The 20,755-nt window shown below is 45.2% G+C and overlaps 1 protein-coding gene across 1 annotated transcript in view; it reads left to right on the top strand.

The window, feature by feature from the left end:
• The window catches only part of DMGDH (dimethylglycine dehydrogenase), a 61,801-nt gene that overhangs the window by 22,268 nt on the left and 18,778 nt on the right, over window positions 1-20,755 (top strand). Inside the window, exons 6-11 of the mRNA XM_074995459.1 lie at window positions 6,374-6,622; window positions 7,429-7,627; window positions 16,649-16,818; window positions 17,533-17,686; window positions 18,609-18,774; window positions 19,476-19,606. Coding sequence (XP_074851560.1) covers window positions 6,374-6,622; window positions 7,429-7,627; window positions 16,649-16,818; window positions 17,533-17,686; window positions 18,609-18,774; window positions 19,476-19,606 — 1,069 coding nt within the window. The remainder of the gene's footprint in view (window positions 1-6,373; window positions 6,623-7,428; window positions 7,628-16,648; window positions 16,819-17,532; window positions 17,687-18,608; window positions 18,775-19,475; window positions 19,607-20,755) is intronic.

The raw sequence follows: 20,755 nt of genomic DNA, 5'->3' as shown, positions 1-20,755 counted from the left end.
GATAAATCTTAGTTTTTCTCATGTTAATAGTTTTAATAGTTCATAGTTAGCAGTTCTATAGTTATTATAGTTTAGTTACCTTGTTAACAGTTCGTTTAAAAGTTAAAGACTATCTTAAAGACTTCAGCGGCCGCCTCCGGGCAGGCCCGTTACTTTTGTTTGTCAAGCCTCCAAAGGCCAACGGTTATTACCATCACCTAATAGGCTGTTAAGTGTGCTCTTAGCACCTAAGGACTCAGAGTTGAGCTTTAACAATGTCATCCCCCGGCTTTAAGAAGTGTGAATCTTGCCGGGAGGCCATGCCTGCTTCGGATGGCCATAGCAGATGCATACGGTGCCTCAGGGAGACGCACGTTCCCCAGAAGTGCTCCCATTGTTCCAAGTTGACTAACAGAGCTAGGAAAGATAGGGAAATGAGGTTGAAGATGTTGCTATTTGACAAAGTGCTTCAACCTGCCTCATCAGAGACAACGCATGCGGAGGGCTCTTCAGGATCGCACAAGAGGAAGGCTGCCTCTTTGACCTCCCCTGTGCAGAAGAAAAGAAGAGCTTCGCCTACTCGATCCCTGCACCGTACTTTTGGGAGCGGGACGAGTGTAACAAAGGGCCTGCGCACTCTGGCTTCCTCTGCTGGTAAAGCCGCGGCGCATGTAACCGCTCAAGACCCTACAGGTACTGGGGAGACGGCACCGAGAGCCGTGCAGGCACTGGACAGTCCGGCACTGGCTACTGCGGCACCGATCGAGGCTCCCCCGGAGGCACCGGAGACGATGGCTCCGAGGACGATGGCACCGGGAACGACAGCACCGAGGACGTCGGCACCGGGATCGACGGCACCGAGGACGACGGCACCGGCAACAATGGCACCGGGAGCAGTGAAAATCAGCATGACACCTGCTACGGTACCAAGCTCACTGATAAGACCACCCGAGAGGGTAAAGGCTAAAACAAAGACCAGGCACCACAGCCCCTCTCCTGAGGTAATTGCGCTTCCTCTGTCACCACGATCACCTCCGGAGATTCGACGGGCAGCAACACCTTCAGCCTGCCACAGATGTCCATCTCCTTTTCTTCGGAGTCCATCTCAAGGGGCTGCACGCTTCTCTCCATCATATAGCAGAGACCCCTATGAGTAGTCCCACAGAGGCTCTCCCCATACGTCGGTATCATCTCGACGGTCTCGACATTCCATGCACCACCCTTACATCTTTGGGTCATGGTCCAGGTCCCCATCACCTGGCCCCTGTCCCTGTTGCTACGACCACCATCATTATGCAGGGCGTCAGCATAGGAGGTCGACGTCTCACCGTGGATCTCCGTCGACTCCCCCTCAATGCCACAGTGTTCAGCTTCCACCTGGGGGAACGCCACAAGTTCCCCAATCAGAGGCTGGGTCTAAAGACATTGAACCCCACCTCGAAATTTCACAAAGACAATCACACCAATACAGCCAGGATCCAGAGGAATTGGAGGAGAGATACCATAGTGATGCCTCCTCATCCTCGCCAGACGAGGCGGTGGTCCCTGGAGACATTTCTCCCCCAGATAACCTGAAACAGTTCCAGGAGCTGTTTAAAAGAGTAGCTCAGTCCCAGGATATTCAAGTGGCGGAGGTGCAGGAGAAACACCACAGACTCCTTAAAAATCTCAGGCCCCCATCCTCTTCTAAAATAGCTATTCCTCTGGACGATGCAATCATGGAGGCAGCCACTAATATATGGCAAACTCCGGCATCCACTCCTCCTACCAACAAAAGAGCGGACAAAAAGTACTTCGTCCCTGCGAAAGGTATGGAATTTCTCTTTAGTCATCCACAGCTAAACTCGCTAGTGGTCGAATCGTCCCAACACAGGTCCAAATCGTCCCAGTACAAATCTGGGGGACTGGACAAGGACATAAAGAAGCTGGATCTCCTGGGTAGAAAAGTCTACTCCTCCTCTACTCTGTTGCTCCGCATGGCCAACTATGCCGCTCATTTGTCGAACCACAATTTTGACAACTACTCCAAGCTTACTGCCCTCATCGGCTTCCTTCCGGAGGATAAAAGGCCGATTCTTAAGGCAATTGTACGAGAGGGCTATGCGGCTTCTCGAGCAGGCGTCCAGATTGCATTGGATGTGGCGGACACAGTGGCCCGCGCCGTAGCCACTGCGGTGGTAATGCGGAGGGAGTCATGGCTTCACACATCCGGCATTCCAAAGGACTTACAAGTCAAAATTGCAGACCTCCCCTTCGACAAAATAAAATTGTTTGCTGAATCAACCGACTCAGTCCTACACTCGAGCAAAGACTCCAGAGCGACATTGCGGACTTTGGGAATATATACCCCACCGTTCAGAAGGAAGAAGTTTTATCCTCAGCAACGCCGTTATGGTTACCAACAGCAACGTACCCAATTTCAACGGGGGTATGATCAGGGACGCCATCAACAAACACATTATAAGGGCCCTAGGCGCCGACCTCAGTAGGGCAACGCCTCTGCAGGGCAAAGTGCAAGACAGCAGGTTTGACGGGTCTGTCGAGGGCCGCGAAGCCAAGACCGTATCTCAGTGCCAATCTCAGTACATGTTTCATCACCGACTCAAGCCATTTTACCCACAATGGAAAAGCATCACTTCGGACAAGTGGGTATTGGAGATTGTAAACACGGGATACACGATCCCCTTCCAGTCGTTACCTCCACCAAATCCTCCCACCGCACCCCTTCTCAGAGACCCCTCTCACCTACCGGAATTAAGGCGGGAGGTGGACCACCTCCTATTCATAGGGGCGGTGGAGAGAGTACCGGAGCAATTTCAAGGCAAAGGTTTCTACTCCAGGTACTTCCTGACGGAAAAGAAGACAGGAGGGTGGAGACCCATTTTGGATCTACGCGCACTGAACCAGTATCTACGCAAACAGCGCTTCAAGATGACTACGATGGCTTCAGTAATCACGGCACTAGACGACGGCGATTGGTTTGCAGCCCTCGACTTACAGGATGCATATTTTCATATCGCAATTCATCCAGCCCACAGGCGCTTCCTCCGGTTCATTGTGGGCACAGATCATTTTCAGTACAGAGTCCTTCCGTTCGGCCTCTCTTCAGCGCCCAGAGTCTTCACCAAGACCTTAGTGGTGGTGTCAGCATACCTACACAGACAGGGCGTTTTCATTTTCCCATACCTGGACGATTGCCTGCTAAAGGGAACTTCCCGGGCAGAGGTATTACGGATGATACACATCACCACAAACACATTTACCTCATTGGGCCTCATCATCAACTTCTCAAAGTCAAAGACTGACCCCACACAAAATATAGAGTTTATAGGGGCTCGGATAGACTCAGTCACGTCAAGGGTGTATTTACCCAAGGCTCGTTTTCGTGCCATCGAGTCTCTTGTACAACTAATAACGTACAGCCCCACTGTTCCAGTTCTTACGTGCTTACAACTGTTGGGGCATATTTGTGGTGCAAAACACCAGGCTGCACATGCGAGGATTGCAGCATTGGTTGGCAACCGTATACAAACCCTCAATCCACACCGTTCACAAGAGGGTGTCACTTACAACAAAGACACGAAGGTCACTAACATGGTGGGAAAACCCCAAGAATCTTCTAACAGGGGTGCCCTTCCGCCAACCACAAATTACTGTGTTCATTATAACAGATGCCTCCCATATGGGATGGGGGGCTCACATGGACAACAAAACCACTCAAGGGTTATGGTCCCCCGCGGAGAAGACACTGCACATAAACATATTAGAGCTCAGAGCAGTGTTCAATGCGTGCAGGCATTTTCACAATTATCTGCACGGAAAAATAGTCGGTGTGAATACCGACAACACCACCACCATATTTTATATAAACCGGCAGGGGGGAGCCAGGTCTCGTACGCTTTGTGCGGAGGCGGTCCGACTGTGGAACTGGTGCATTGCCAACAATATGACCATAAAGGCTTCATACCTACCGGGTGTCCACAACGTCAAGGCGGACTAGCTCAGCAGACACTTTGCACCCACTCACGAGTGGCAGATCCGTTCAGACCTACTTCACCAAGTGTGCCGCAGATGGGGTTTTCCCCAAATCGACTTGTTCGCCACCCGAGACAAGAAATGTCCCCAGTACTGCTCCAGAGCGGGCATGGGACAGGGGTCTTTGGGGGACACCTTCATGATCCCATGGAAGGGCCCTCTACTTTATGCGTTCCCTCCCACGACACTTATACACAAGGTCTTGGAGAAGGCCAGAAGGGAGAGAGCATGCATGATACTCGTAGTCCCAACCTGGGACCGGCAACAGTGGTTCCCATTGCTCCTACGCATGGCTCAGCATCGGCCATTTCCCCTACCAACAGTACAGGACATTCTCACTCAGGCTCGGGGGTCAATACGGCACCCGCACCCGAAGAGACTTTGGCTACAAGCATGGTTAATCCATGGCTAAGCGCCTTAGAGACTACATGCTCAGAGGGAGTACAACAAGTCCTTGAATGTAGTCGGAGAACTTCTACCAGAAAGACTTATCAGCACAAATGGTTGCGTTTTTCCGAATGGTGCTCCTCCAGGCAACTAATACCCCAGGACGCCACCATGCCTACGATTCTGGACTATTTGCTACAACTCAAACAAAAGGGACTTTCGCTATCCTCTCTAAAGGTGCATCTGGCGGTTATATCAGCGTTTCGGCATGAAGAGGATGGATCAACCACATTTGCCCATCCTGTTGTCTCGCGTTTCCTAAAGGGGTTGGTGAATCTGTACCCCCCTCGGAAACCAATACCGCCGTCATGGAGTTTAGACCTAGTTTTACACACCCTCCCAGGACCGCCCTTTGAACCATTGGCTATGGTCCCCCTTCGACTACTCACCATTAAAACGACTTTCCTCCTGGCAATCACGTGAGCTCGCAGAGTGAGCGAGCTTGCGGCCATAATGTCCACACCACCCTGCACGATCTTCTCAAAAGAAGCGGTGGTCTTACGATTACACCCAGCCTTCGTTCCGAAGGTCTCTTCAGATTTTCATATTAACAAACCAATAGTGTTGCCCTCGTTCTATCCTAAGCCTCACAACTCAAATGAAGAGGCCTGGTTGCACTTACTTGACGTAAGAAGGGCACTGGCTTTCTACATTGATAGAACTAAACCTTTCCGGAAAACGGACAGACTCCTGGTGTCCATTGCATCCAGGCCAAAAGGAGAAGCACTATCTTCACAGAGGATTTCAAATCACATTGTGTCTTGCATAAGACCATGTTACGAGCTTCGCAAGACTCCTCTGCCAGTTCTGCCAAGGGCCCACTCTACTAGGGCGATGGCGGCGTCAATGGCCTTCTTCAAAGGGATCGCGCTGAGAGATATCTGCAGAGTGGCGACGTGGTCTTCCTATGACACCTTCGCCAAGCACTACGCCATGCACAGGATGCTTGATGAGGATACACGCCTGTTGACAGCAGTCCTTTCATGGGCAAGCTACGCATAAATCGGGTACCCACCTCCTTTTTCGGGGAGGGTTACTGCTGGGTAGTCACCTACTGTGGAGCACCCATGGGGACCACTCGAAGAAGAAAGAGAAGTTACTCACCTGTGCAGTAATGATGGTTCTTCGAGATGTGTCCCCGTGGGTGCTCCACTACCCACCCGTTCCTCCCCACTTCGGAGCTCTGTTTGTGTGTTTTTCAGGGGCGTCCGGAGCGGTTGATCAGGAACTGGCAGGGACCGGATCGTGCACGTGACCGTAAGCGCGCGAAGAGCTGATGTGCATCGGCGCATGCGCGACCCGACAGAGACAGCTGAAGAATTTCCGAGCTGCGGCGCCGGGACGAGCCCGACACCCACTGTGGAGCACCCACGGGGACACATCTCGAAGAACCATCTTTACTACACAGGTGAGTAACTTCTCTTTCTCTTTGTTTGCAGTGGAGCATATACGTGTTACGCCATGCATTCACCCTTGTTGTGTTGTGGTCAAGTAAAATAATAAAAATTGCTATAATCCTCTTCTTCCAACATGTCACATTCCAAGGTGAAGCCAGACAAATGAGGGGCTGCGTCACCACTTTCTCTATAACCATGGGTGTGTCTCAGTGCTGTGCTGTTGTAGCTCCCAAATTGGGCTGCTTACAAACAGCCAAAGAGCTGAGTGTCTGTGTATAGCTACAGCCCTAGTTCATCAGCTTTGACTCCCAGCAGTTTGTCAGCAGCACTTCAGCTATACTCTGGCCTCCACTAGCCTTGATTATTATGAGCAGGGTGCCCTAATGCCCTCCTCCCCCCATCAGTTAACTCAGCATAGATTTGTTGTATGCCAAATAAAAGTTACACGCGTGACAAAATTAATTCACTGAAATTAAAGTTTGCATATTAGCATAATTCTTTATTGTGTTTCTTAGGCTTCTGGGCTCGTGAAATAGGCAAAATGATTGGACTGCACCATCCCCTCATACCTGTTCACCATCAGTACGTTGTTACATCAACTATCCCTGAAGTGAAAGCTCTGAAAACGGAATTGCCTGTGCTTCGTGACTTGGAAGGATCGTATTATCTAAGACAAGAAAGGGATGGGCTTTTGTTTGGTCCATATGAAAGTCAGGAGAAAATGAAACTACAGGAGTCATGGGTAACAAATGGAGTACCAGCAGGTAGTTCTTAAAAACTTCAAAGTTTAGTAAACTGTAGGAAATGGTTTGAATATATAAAGCACAGTAGCATATTTCCCTTTATCATACTTCCTTGTGTGATGGGAAATAGAAGCTACTGAAAATTTAATGGCATCATGTGCTTTTTTTGCATATCCTTCAAAAGATGACTACTGCCTCTGTGAGAGAGTGAACAGAAATAAAACTGACCACTACAGAAGTCTCTTGTATATATGCACGAAATAAATCCATAAAAACAAATGGCTTTGACCAGCATAAGGGGTCTATATTTCAGACATATGTTGGTATATGTACATGATGCAGGGGTGTGAAAAATCCACACCCATAAGGGACATAGTTACACTAACCTAACCCCTGATGTAGGCAGTGCTAGGTCGACAGGAGAAGCCTCTTGCAGAGGTTCATTAACTATGCCAACAGGAGAAGTGTCCCATCACTATAGTAGTGTTTTACTAAAGCAGTGCATGTATACCACTGTACTGCTGTATGTGAAAACAAGCCCCAAATCTCCTGAGTCGCAGCACAGTTTCTGAGCTGCTAGGATGCACTGCTTCCCCTTACATCAAGAAAAATAAAATAAAGGCTGACTGTTAAATCCAGTTGCACTCAATTTGTGCTCTACTTACAGGGAAATGGGATTTTGTGTATGTAAAGACAGAAGAGACGTGGCTGGCTATGTGACTGATGAATTACATACTGCTATTGCTTATATGTTTTGTATGCCTATATTTAAAACAAATATTTACAGTTGATTACAAGTATATAATACGAATCGAATATTTGTGCAGGTTTTGGAAAAGAACTTTTTGAGTCTGATTTAGACAGAATAATGGATCATATTGAGGCTGCAATGGCAATGGTCCCAGTCCTGAAACAAGCCGACATCATTAACACAGTTGCTGGTCCTATTACGTATTCTCCAGATATACTTCCAATGGTGGGACCACATCAGGGTGTCGGAAATTACTGGGTGGCAATTGGCTTTGGGTGAGTAAATACATCCCACCTTTTGCTTTTGTCTCTTGTGTATTAAAGTAAAGCTAATTGAAATTGCGTTCATCTTGAGCACTGCTGACCTTGTTTTCCTCAAACATACTGCACAAGTAAGAGCAAGTTTGAAGGCGATGCATAAGATCTGGAAAAGGAAAGCGATTAGCTTAGGAAGAGAAGCTGAGCATCTTTAAAACGTGTGTGTTCAGCAGCATGTTGTACAGATGTGAGATATGGGTGATAACAAAAGATTCGAAAAGAAGAATATTGGCGTTTGAAAGACATTGTTATAGAAAGATTCTGAGAATAGGATGAATGCAGAAGGTCACCAATGAGGAATTACATAGAACGATACAGCCGAAAGAGAACCTGCTGCAGAAGATTATAAAATGGAAGCTACAACTATTTGGGAATATTTGCAGAATGAATGACGAATGAAAAATCAAGACCCTGGTATTCGGCATAATGGACGGTTCGAATAGGAGAGGCAGACACCACAGAGAATGGATAGATGATATGGTAGATTGGTGCAAAGCTAGTCTTCAGAAACTAAGCCACTCCGCACTGGACAGGGGAAAATGGAAGGAAAGAGAGGCATCAGACACCAACAAGCACTGAGCCCACAGTTATTGATGATGATGACACTACTGTGTGACTGCAAGTGGCCATAACCATTTGACCATGGGCATCTCCTTACGTTTGGCCATATATTTGTCCCAACCCCCCCCATTCTGTGACTCTGACCAGCTCTTTTTCTGTCCTTCATCCTTTTCTTGTACAGCATGGAACAATTAATCTCAAAGCCAATGTCATTGCTGCCTTGTGGACCTGCAGGAAATGAGTAGTATTTAAAATATTGTGTGTGCCAAGATAGAATCGTGTTAGCACTGTTTCTTAGAGTACAACTTTGAGTTTATTTATGCAAATGAATTTGGGAAATATCAGGTATTTCCACACTCACAGCTGGATCAGGCCAGCTGACTTGGCCTCAGGGGGCTTGAATTGTGGCACTGTAAAATTACGTGTGTAGACATTTGGACTTGAGCCTGAGCTCTGGTCCCCAATGTGTCTGTTGCGGGGAGAATGTCTGACAGCCCCTCCAGCCTGAGTACAAACTTCTTCATAGCAACTTTTAGCTCTGCAGCTGCAACCCTATAAGCCCAAATCAACTGATCAAGGCCAGCTGCAGCCATGCCACAGCTCTTTTATTCCAGTGTAGATGTACCCATTGTTCCCTCTTTGGGCTACTTTGCAGCTGCAAAGTATAGTGCAATGCAGTTTGTGGCAAGGATGAGTGAAACAGAGAAGAGCTTAATATTTGAGGAAATGGAATTTGTTGTGGAGCAAGTTGAAGAAATATTAAGAAGGTACTACAAGTGTATTGGGTATACAAGCTGTTGTGAAAAGGGATGTGCCAGAGGATGATTCTGGGGTACCAGAATTTGAGGAGATGAACTCTATAGGTGACTGTTGTTGGATGTTAGAGTTAGGTGGTGAACACTGGGAGAAGATACTGTTTGAGGAGATCTGGGTGGTGCTATTCATGCTATCTTGCTTATATTCTTACATTAATGTTTTCATGAATCATCGTCTACAACTTATTCACCCTAAATTCCCCTCTACATTCAGTAACCTCAACTGATCATTGCTCCAAGAGGAATGCCTAATCATCAGATCAGTATCCAATAAGGCCTTATCCACTTTTCTTTGCTTTACAAACACTTATATATTTACTATATTCTTCCTCTCTACTAAGCACTCATTAGGCCTCAGTTGGAGTATTGTGTCCAGTTCTGGGCACCACATTCAAGAAAAATGTGGAGAAATGGGAAAAGGTCCAGAGAAGAACAAGAAGAATGATTAAAGGTCTTGAGAACATGAGCTACAAGGGAAGACTGAAAGAAGTGGGCTTGTTTAGTTTGGAAAAGAGAAGATTTAGAGGGGACATGATAGCGGTTTTTGTGTACCTCAAAGAGGGTTACAACGGGGAAGAAAACTCCTTGACCTCTGAGGATAGGACAAGAAGCAATGGGCTTAAACTTCAGCAAGGGAGGTTTATATTGGACATTAGGAAAAACTTCCTAACTGTCAGGGTGGTTAAACACTGGAATAAGTTACGCAGGGAGGTTGTGGAATCTCCATCCTGGAAATATTTAAGAGCAGGTTAGACAGACAACTATTGGGGGTGATCTAAATGGTGTTTGGTCCTGCTGTGAGGGCGGGGAACTGGACTCAATGACCTCTTGAGGTCCCTTCCAGTTCTAGTGATCTATGATTCTATGATTCTGTACTATATGTTTGAGAGAGTTGGTGCATCTCTCTGTCTATCAGTTTGTTGAGGAACTCTTCCTCAATAGTAAGAGCTATTACTTCTAAATCCTGCATACAACTTCTTCTTAGCATAACTTAAAGCAAGAAAAGGCTTTGGTTGTACCAGGAAAATGGGACGTGCCTGGAATGGGATTGTATCTCATAAAACCATGCAGAAAAGAGGCAGAATTACCCGGCAGGTGGAAGGGGCTGGCTCATGGTGCTTCCCCCATCCAGTGCTGCCCTGTCCCCAAGCCTCCCACCCCCCAGGTGCTCTTTATGGACAACAGAGTGCTGAAGTTCCTTAACTCGGTTTGTATGGGAACATTGATGGCCCTTCTGTTTCATCAGGGAGCGAGGGGAAGGTGCACTGTTTGCTGCATTCCTCACTCTGGGTTGGGGGTGCAGGCGGTAGACAAACCTGGACCTACCCCAGCTGGGGGACATGCACCCCTCCCCCAGCTGTACCCGCTGGAGCTGCAGAAGCCATGAAGAGGTGTTTGTTACCCAGCCCCAAGCAGCTGCAGTGAGACAGGGCGGGGTGGTCCTCTCTCTCCAGGGCAGACTGCATACTGAACCTTTCATCCCCAGCCTCACCCCAGAACAATGATTTAAATTAAGAAAAATAAAAATTAATTGAACTAAATAACTGAGCAACACTGGGTGAATCTTCTGGTAAAACTGTAAGAGATTAAGATGCTTTCCCAGGCTCCCATACTGACATAGATTGATCAGTCTGAATTCAATGGTTGATCAAGTACACTTGCCATTTGAAGTGAAGAGATTTTAAAAATTTCACTTGTTAACTACATACTTCATATTCTTAGCCCTAGGTTCCAGAAAAAAACCTGCTTTGTTACATAGTTGCACTGCTTACGGACACTTTTCTCCTCCCACTGAAGTCACTTCAGTGAGAATAGGATTAAGATCCATATTGGAAGATAGTAAAGTGAGATTTATTCCTATTATAAGCTTAATTTTTCACAAACCCGTATAAATATGTTTAGCATCTGACTTTTGGAACTGAAGGTTTAATGAGGCTATTGAAGAGGTGGGGGATATCTGTACTCCAGGAGTCATTGACACTCCACTGTTCCCTACCAGATCCCTTTAGAAGCAGATGTTTGCATGCATGTTGTAATTTTTGTGTACATTGGTAGTCTTTATCAGAAGAGTTTTCAGGCAGAACATTGTGCTTGCAGTCTGAGTGAGTGAGTATGTGTGTGTTATGTGTGGTAATCATTTGTTATTTGTGTGATGCCAACAGCTTGCTGTGCACTTTAATGTGTAGATAGGTTAATAATTATGGATGGGACTGCTGTCATTACATATTATTACAGTTGGCAGACACTTTACATTATGCAACCTAGTTTTCAGACTGCCAAATTTTAACCAGGCAGCCTTAACATTTTCTGCAATTTTCTGTGATGGGTGTTTGCTGATGGCCATTTTTTAAAAGTTGCAGCTAAAACATTTTGGCTTTTTCTGAGAATAAGTCTGAAGAAAAATATATTGTTTAGCCCATGTTCAAAAACTTTCCAGTGACATTTTGTCTGAAAAGATCTAGCGCCTCCAGGGATGTTCCTTTTGTAACCTCTGCAAAAATCCATCCAAACTGGTGCAAGTTGCTAGCCTGAGAAAAATCACTGATCGCATATGCTCAGTAGAGAATTGTCTGACCTTCATTACAGAAATCTCTGTAGAGTCCATCTATATAAGTGTGTACCAGTCTTAATACTCTCCATGCTGTTGCAGTTCTTGGCTGCTACGGGCAGGGTTGAGTCCACACAGTCAGAGTGAGAGCTGGGAGATTGTCTCGCCTGTGTTTTCAACCAGAGCTGTCCCATACATAGGAAGAGGTGAGGCAGCCCTAAAGCCCCATGCTTTGGGTCGGGGAATGCCTTGGGAGCAGGGAGGGGCTGGTGCCTCCCCCCATTTATTTCTTTTTGTTTGCCTGCACCCCTGGGCTCGGGCTGCTCAGTGTCAGTTTGTTGTTCTTTGGATCTTGATCTCCTACCTGTTGGTTTTGCCTCCTGGATGCTGCAGGGTCCCAGTGCTCCTGCCCTTCAATGCCACTCCAGCAGGCAGCCTGCACAGGGCAGTCTGCCTGGCCCTGCCCCTGCCCCTGCCCCTGTCCTTCCAGACTTCTGCCTTGAAGGAACAGATCCTTCCCTCTGCCAGCAGTGGGATCAGTCCAGGTGGACTCCTCCCAGTACAGGTGAATGCCAGCAGCCAGTCTCCATAAGGGTCCCTCACCGATAGCCCCCAGCTGGTGTCCCCCTGTGCCCCACACCTCCCTCTTCCAAGGGGGCCACCCTTATAACTTCTAGCCTCTGGGTTCTCCATGCCTTTTTCAGCTATCCCGCAGCAGGCTCCAGCTTTGGGATTCCCCTCCCTTCAGTACCAGACAAAGGGACCCACAACTCCATCACCACCCCACCGGGGCTGGCAAATTACAGAAAAACATTAGTTTGCACCATTTATGAACTTTAAAACTCAACCTTTCTAAGTACTCTAAAATCTGAATGGTACCCGGATTGCTTGGAAACCTGCTTCCTGGGGATGTAGAGTGGTACTCGTGATCCATATTTGGGGTCATTTGACCAAGGAACCCCTGAGCTACAGCCTGCTCCCCAAACCTGTTTCTTTGCGTTAAATAGAGAATGGGGCATGGATGGATCACAGACAGATTTCCTTGAGATAGATGGTGTGAACTCACCCCACCCTAGTTAGCATAACTAAGGATAAGTCAATCACAACCCCATTCAGCAAAAGAAGTCTTTTAACAGGTGCCTTATAGGGTGCTACAGTTTGTAAATCATGGGGGCTGGCAGTTTGATTTTGATGAGAATGTCATTTGTCTTTGAGGGAGAAAGGGAACTAGGGATGTGAATGTTTCCAGAGCAGGGACCAGTATTAGGAGTCAGAGGAATGGAGAAATTAGAGGGAGAGTGGTGTGAGGTGAGGGGATGTGGGATTGTGGGGAGGGAGATACACAGGGACCGGTGTGAGGGAAGGGGAGAAAGATTGGGGGCTTGGATGAGGAGGGCATAGTACCACCTAGCTCTTCCAGTGCACCCTTAAATCCCTGCACTCCACATGCCTGCACCCTGTGGTTTCTCCAGGCTCTGGTGACCCCAGCTCTGCACTCCAGTGCACCTACAACCCCAACTATCATATAATGGCTAGCACTAACAGGCACAGAGACAAATGGAGAAAACATAGCTTCCGGTGCTGTGAGAATTCAACCCTGAAGGAACAAGTACTACTCTTCAAGCCCTTTCATTTCTTAACTCATTTGACAGCACCTTCCCAAACACAGCTATAGCATACAGGATTTTGGTGACAATCCCAGTCAGAGTGGCTTCAGGGGAGCAAAGTTTTTCCAAATTAAACATTAACTACCTACAGCCAATGTTCACCCCTAATCTTTTCCATCCGTATGTGGATTTTTTCTGTCCATGTGTGGCAAAAAATTTCTATGCACTGAAGCATGTGGAAATGTGCAGCACAGCAGAAACAAAACAAACAGCTTCCAGAGAACACTGCCTACAGCCAGCTGTGTCTCAGGAGGGGGTGGGTGGACTTGCCCTTCTGTCCATTGAAATGGAAGTAGCATCAAACCTGGATTACTGTGATCTGGTAGCAGAATTTGCTGCAAGGAAGTCCAGGAAAGTGGATTCAGAATGTGAGTGGTGTGACACTGATCATGATCAGTGAGGTTTTTTTAAATTATGTGAACTTTATGAAAGAGCTCTACAGTATAACAACATTATAATTATACAGCTGGGCTTTACTGATATTTTACCTGCATCCAGAAGATTCCATTGAGGTTCACTGTAATCAGATTTCATGTGTATAAAACATTTTAAAGGGGGGAACCCCATGCAGGTGACTTGCTCAGGTCCATGCACCCTCTGTGGATGGCACTGTTTTCAGCTGTCCTATAGTCAGTGTGGGGAGGAAACTGCCTCTTTCAAATGCAACAGGGAAATGAGCTGGATGGGGGATTAGTTTGGGACCAGAGTCTGTGAAGGAGAGGTTGGAGATATGTGGACTAAGCCAACGTCGATACTATGAGCTAAATTTGAATTTATTACTATTGATTTTGTAATGCTGGATTTTATAAATTTGAATTTGACTACCCTCAGTGCCTCACATTTTCCTCATGAAGATGACTTATTGCTGCCACATTCAATCAGCAAATATTGACTGTTGCGGCAGTGCATTGTGGGAACCTATCCCACAGTTCCCTCATCCCCGTAGCATTCTGGGCGTGTTCACTGGTATTTGACATCATCTTTCTCCATTGTATTGTCCTCATTCCCCTCCTGTGGTAAGCAAATGTTCATTTTTCCAGTTGGAAAAAGGGAAAAGTAGGGCATCAACAAATATGGCAAAGTTAACAGAAATCTCTTTCTTCTGTAACTGAATTATCAAGGATTTTATAAAAATCAGCAAGTGTGTGTCTTCTCAACTGGGCATACTCCCTTGATTACATCTGATCCCTGAAAATAATACAGTGTCAATGAAAAGCATAAAGAAAGAGTAGCTAGTAAAGATTTGAAAAAAAAAAAAAGAAAGTTGCTGAGGAAAGAGTTTTTGGGTTCCCAGTCCACTATACTGCTTCCGTGCAAAGTCTGCGTTCTCAGCTGGCCAACCACTGACTGTCCCTCCTCCCTTGATTGGAACTGATCTTTGAAAATAATACAGGCACAATGAAAAGCATGAAGAAAGAGTTGATAATAAAGATTTGGAAAAAAAAGAGTTGCTGCAGGGAGGGTATTTGGCTTCCCAGTTCATTATACAGCTTCTGTCCACAGTCTATATTCTCAGCTGGCCCTCCACACACTCTTCTCTGCATGAAGGGATGCAAAGTTAGAAGAAAGAGGATAGAGAAGGCTAGGAAAAAAATTTTTGTCTTCTGTCTACACTACACAGAAATTGTCAACACAGGGGATGGCAGCAATGCCCTGAAAATCTTAGCCACCAGGGGAGTTCCACCAGCAGCAGCAAGCCCCTGAAAATCTTGGGTGCCAGGGGAGACTTCCCCCATGCGGCACAAAGGTCCTGGAAATCTTAGCTGCCGGGGAAAACTTCACGCTGGTGACAACTCGCCCCCTGGATCCTATATGGGGGGATGAGCGTGGGCGGGGGGCTTTCAGTGAGGGGCCAGTTGAAATAGTCCCCATGTGCGACAGAAAGGCCCAGAAAATCTTGGCCACATGGGGAGATTTCCACCCCAGGAGGCAGAAAGGCCCCAAAAATCTCAGCCACCGGGGGGAGACTTCCCCATGGCGGCAGCTAGTCCCACTGGGTACGTGGGGGGTTTCAGTGGAGGTGATTGAAATAGCCCCCCTGGTGGCAAAAAGGGTATGAAAATATTTTGGAGGGGGGGGCAGCTGAAATATTTCCCCCGTGTGGCAGAAATGCCCCGAGAACCTTACCCACCAGGTGAAACTTCCTCCTGGTCACTGCAAGACTCTGAAATTCTTTCACACCCTGGGAGCCCTAACCGCTTGCAAGCCAGGACATGGTGCTGCCTGGCAGCATCGTGAGCACCAAATGGCAGGCATGTCCTTTTATTGGGTTGGGCGCTACCCCCCTGATGTGTCTGAGCATGGGAAAGACTCCAACTGTGTGATGTCTATGGGGAGGCAGATGGGGGTGCACACAAATATAAACCACTGAGAAGTTTCTTGGCCTTTTATGCAAGCATGTCCCCCACAACAGTCTTGCTGCCATGTGGTGCGGCAGGGCAGTGGCTAGCACCAGCCAGCACAAAAAAAAATTCCAAGTGTAGGCGGAACCACTATCTCCCTGCAGGGCTATTTGAATGGTCAGATGTGCTCACAGCACTAACTGCAAAGAAAGAAAGACATATCTTAGTCTCTCATACAAATGTGACCCTACAGCCACAGGCTTGCTGCTCCTGCTTTGAAATTCATAATCTTCCTGTTACCTAATTCCAGCGCACCTGGAGAGCAGTGGCCAGAAGTGGAACACTGTGGGGCATTGTGGGTTACATACAGGACACCTCTGAGTCTAATTAATTCAGTTTTAAGATGTGGCGTTTCCACACTGGCTTTTACTCCAACTTTTAAATTCAAACTTGGTGCTATACCAGCCAGGTACTGATGATATTATGCTATCGAAATTAGTGCTCCCTAAATTGAGCTAATAGTATTTAAAGTGAAGACAGTCACGTGGTAATATCGAGCTAACTGCCTTAAATTTGAATTTATCTCGTAGTGTAGATGTAATCTTAGGCTAGAAGCCGGGAGGCAAGAGAGAACTGGGAGTTGAGGGAAGAAATGGTACAAGCCAAACAAGGAGGTAGGAAACTGGAGCTGACTGGAAAGCAGACTTAAGACTGGAAACCAATGGAATGCAGGAAGGAGAATACAGGAGAAATGATGCTAACTATGCAAAAAGACTGGCACAAGTGGACAGGGTGAGGATTTTTCTTTGTCTCTGGCAGGGTAATAAAACTACCAGAATGTTGCTTTTAAACTTTGGGGAAGGAACTCGAGTGCCACCTATTAGAGGCAGCTAACTTGGTTGTTGAAAATGGAAATAACAGCATTTTTGAGGAATTCCTAGACAAAACATTGTCAAACGGTTCAAAACGAATTTGTAATAATGTATGCCTTTGTTGAAAATGATCTCAAATTGCTCAATATTGGAGGATTTGTCTCTTGTTTAAAGATATGGCATTATCCATGCTGGAGGTGTAGGAAAGTATCTCAGTGATTGGATCCTACATGGTGAGCCTCCTTTTGACCTGATTGAATTAGATCCTAATCGCTATGGAAAATGGACTACCACCCAATATACAGCAGCCAAAGCAAGAGAATCTTATGGATTTAACAACGTTGGTAAGAAGATAATTTATAAAGTATTTTTCATATCCTGAAAAATAAGACTTTGCATGTGTGTAAAATATCTCCTTTCTTTTGTTGTGATTCCCACTGCCTTTCAACTACTGTTGCCACTTAGGCCTCAATGCACAAAAGGAATTAAGTGCTTAAGATTTATGGGAACCACTTTTGTGCACAAAATGGCAGCCAAACCCCGTAGATGCCTAAGCTTTCAGAGTAGAAGTTACATGGATGCCTATGTGACTACCTCTGGGCGTGCTTGCTACTGTCTCACTCTAGGCATCTGAACATCCATCTCCTGCCTGAGCCCTACAGTTAGTCACAGTGTTCTCTGTAAGATGAGCAACTGGGTGATGACCCAGGGAAGATTCAGGTGCCATCTAGCTCATTAGACCCTTCACAGTCATTCATTGCATAGAGAGTCTAGGCACCTAACTCAACTGCCAAAAGTTAGGCACTATGACACTCAGCATCACAACACCTAACTCCCTGTGTGTATCCAGACTTTGCATGTGTGCAAAGTGAATGGAAAATTAATAGAAAACATTACCTTTCTGATTTGATCACATGGTACCAAATACCTCTAGAAATTGCTTTGTAGCTGTATGAGATATATTTATTCTAGGTGTGAAGCTGGTGCCATTTTTTAACATGCTGTGCTTTTTTGGTGTATGAGATTTAGTACACCTCTTTTCTTTTTTACTATTCCAGTTGGTTATCCGAAAGAAGAAAGGTTTTCTGGAAGACCTACAAAGAGAGTCAGTGGGCTTTACGAAGTGCTTAAATCTAAATGCTCAATGGGTTTCCATGCAGGATGGGAGCAACCTCATTGGTTCTACAAACCTGGAGATGAGATTGGATACAAGTAAATGAAAGATTACTACTTCTGTATTGGTCTGTTGTGCTGAAATCAAGAGAGGATTGAATGAGAATTGATGGGAGTCATGTGCTTTCCAGTCAGTTTAGCTAAAGATCTAAGAAGCAACTCATCTGTTATTTTTGCTTGTTCTGATTTTGTTATCTATACTTTAAAGTATATTTCAGTCTAAAAATACATAAACTCTAAAGCATGCACATATAATTACACTGTATCATTATTAATGGCTCTGGGTAAGCAGGGGCATGGCTGGAAGCAGACTCGAGAACAAACCAACTGTAAAGTCACATTTCCTCCCTTACGCCCCACTAGCTCTGTGGGGAGTTAATTATTTCACCCCTTTTTATGGAACAAACTTACTCCCTCTGTGCAACCAGTGAGTAAAGGTTGTAGGCCTGGGATTCCTCATTCCACCTCCTGCCTGTTTACATTCAGTGGGAGACATCAGGCAAGTAACCCTGCTTGACCATCCTCAGCTGGAGTGACAATTTGAGGAAGGCTCAGCAGGAGAGTAAGGGGAATCCTACTCTTCCCTGTCTAGCCATGTAAAGCTTTCTACAATCTAACCCATAATAGAGGGGTCAGCAAAGTCAGGTAAATTTACCCAGAGTTAATTAATGAAGAACTGGTAATTTTTTTTCTTAAACGATTCAAACTGTTGCATACTTCATTCTGCTGTCAATTTTGCTTCTGACTCTCATGCTAAGTTAAATAATATTTAACCCATTGTTACACTGAGAAGAATAATGGATAAACTACCTAAAATAAGAGAGGCTAGGTTCTAATGGTTTTGAATGACTTGCGAAACAGAATTTCAGGAATATATTTGCTAAATAGATCACAGAATGACTAGATTTTGAATAACCAGATGTATAGTCTATGTTTTATGTGCCTAAATACTTTGTTTCAGACCTAGTTTTCACCGCACAAACTGGTTTGAACCTGTAGGTCGTGAATATAAGCAGGTTATGGAAAAAGTTGGTGTGATTGACCTGACGCCATTTGGCAAGTTTATTGTCAAAGGGAATGATTCGGTTAAACTGTTAGATCATCTCTTCGCAAACATCATTCCAAAGGTAAACAGGATTCTGTTAATTTTATTAACCTAGGGCTGGGCTCTCTGAAAGGGTTTCAGAAATGGGAAACTGGGAAGTAGAGCCATAATAATCTGATCATCTCTGTATTTCATCTCACAGAAAGTTTAAAAAAAACACTTAAAAGGAATTCTCTGGAAATACCTCTGTGTCGAAGGACACCTCTTACTAGGTGAAGACCCTATACAGGGGAGATTATGTTGAATTAGCTCAAATGCCAAACACCTTTTTGATATCTTTGGCAAGATCATGGTGCACACATCCTTTGGGTGCCAAACTCTGCATGTTTTATTCACATGACTCAATGAGAAAAACTGTGTTAATATGGCAAGCACAAGTTTTGGCTTTGATGGATAGCTAACTTAAAAATAAAATTGAATTTACATTGGAAAGCTAATGAGTTTTCTGTTACACATAACAAATATTTATAAAAGTCCTGACCAAACCTTTATTTCAAGCTTCTCAGTTTTAATCGTGAGCACTAGCATATTAGTCTTCTACTAATGAGTTAAAAATTGGGAGGAGAGAGAGAAAATCATACTTTATAACATAAGCGATATGGTTAAAGATATTTGTATGACTGATGTACCTAAGCTTTTTGTTCTCACATTTTGCATTAAGGACTTGCAACAGTGCAAAGGATTTATTTTGCAAATGAAATGATTATATGTTCTGCTGTATAGGTGGGTTCTACAAATATAAGTCACATGCTAACACCAAGAGGCCAAGTCTATGCTGAGCTAACCGTCTCTCACCTGTCTCCAGGTGAATTTTTGCTGGTGACTGGTTCTGGGTCAGAGCTCCATGATCTGAGGTAAGTGTATAAATAGATACAAATACTTCTTGGAGGTCATTCAATGACAAGTAGGACGTCTTCATGTCACCCTCCTACTTGTGCATCTCTTGATGGCTGATCAGCCCAATTCTGGAGCCTCAGATCTTATCACAGAAGGGGCAGGTGTTGGTAGCTGTACGAGGGGTAGGAGGCAGTTTTTGATGATCTTTTCTTCTCTGCCTCTCCTTGTCTGCAATGGAGTGGGACCTCTCAAATTGCACCATCCACTCACAGATCACCATTCTCCACTGAGCGAGGTTCTCCCAAGTGTCGACACCAATGCTGCACTTTTTCATGTGTGCCTTCATCAGGTCCTTATGTGGGGGCCTGATACAAATAGATGCTGGAGGGTCAGACACAAATAGATATATCTATAAATGATGCCTTGTTCTGTGAGTTATTCCACTGGAACCAATGGGAACAATTGCATAATTAGTTACTAAACTTGAATAACGCTTACAAAACCAGCTCAACGTATTGATTAGTAAAGAACTTCACCAATTTTGTTTGGTCACCAACTATGCCTTGGGATTTCTTAAGAGAAATTTTTTATGTCCTATAAGATTTTGAATATTACTTTCTTATTTAGTGAACTTAATGAAATACTTGGTTGTTAGGAGTCAAAACTAACAATTGCTCACTAACAATTTAAATAATCTGCTGAAGAATCTACAGTGTGTGAGTATGTCAGGAATGTGTATCTGTTTTAAGGGATTTCTTATGGTCACTGCTTTACTTCTCACTCCTCTTTGTTGGCTGTATGGTTACACATATTGTGGCTCTAAACACATGTACACTAATGCTAAGTTAAATCCTCTGTTGCTTCTGAGCCTTTATTCTGTGATTGCTATTACCCCTTTTAAAACCTGTCCTTCTTTAGCTCTGTATTAAGCTGCCTCAATTATTGCACTTAACCTATACCCAATAAAACTTAATTTATATCACTTATTAATCTGGAGTTGTGAAGAAATATACACGGCAGCTTGCTCTCAGAGGGCTCGGAAGTGTGGAAAAGAATCATTCTTGAAAAATACCTCCCTTTCCTATGCTTTTCTGGAGATTCTGGGATCAGGGAAGAAAGAGTAAAAGGCCTGTGGGGCCTAGCTGCTGAATATAGCAAGGAAGAAA

This window comes from Carettochelys insculpta, chromosome 5, assembly GCF_033958435.1.
Source record: "Carettochelys insculpta isolate YL-2023 chromosome 5, ASM3395843v1, whole genome shotgun sequence".
Taxonomy (NCBI): domain Eukaryota; kingdom Metazoa; phylum Chordata; order Testudines; family Carettochelyidae; genus Carettochelys; species Carettochelys insculpta.
This window is presented reverse-complemented; position numbering and strand designations above follow the sequence as displayed.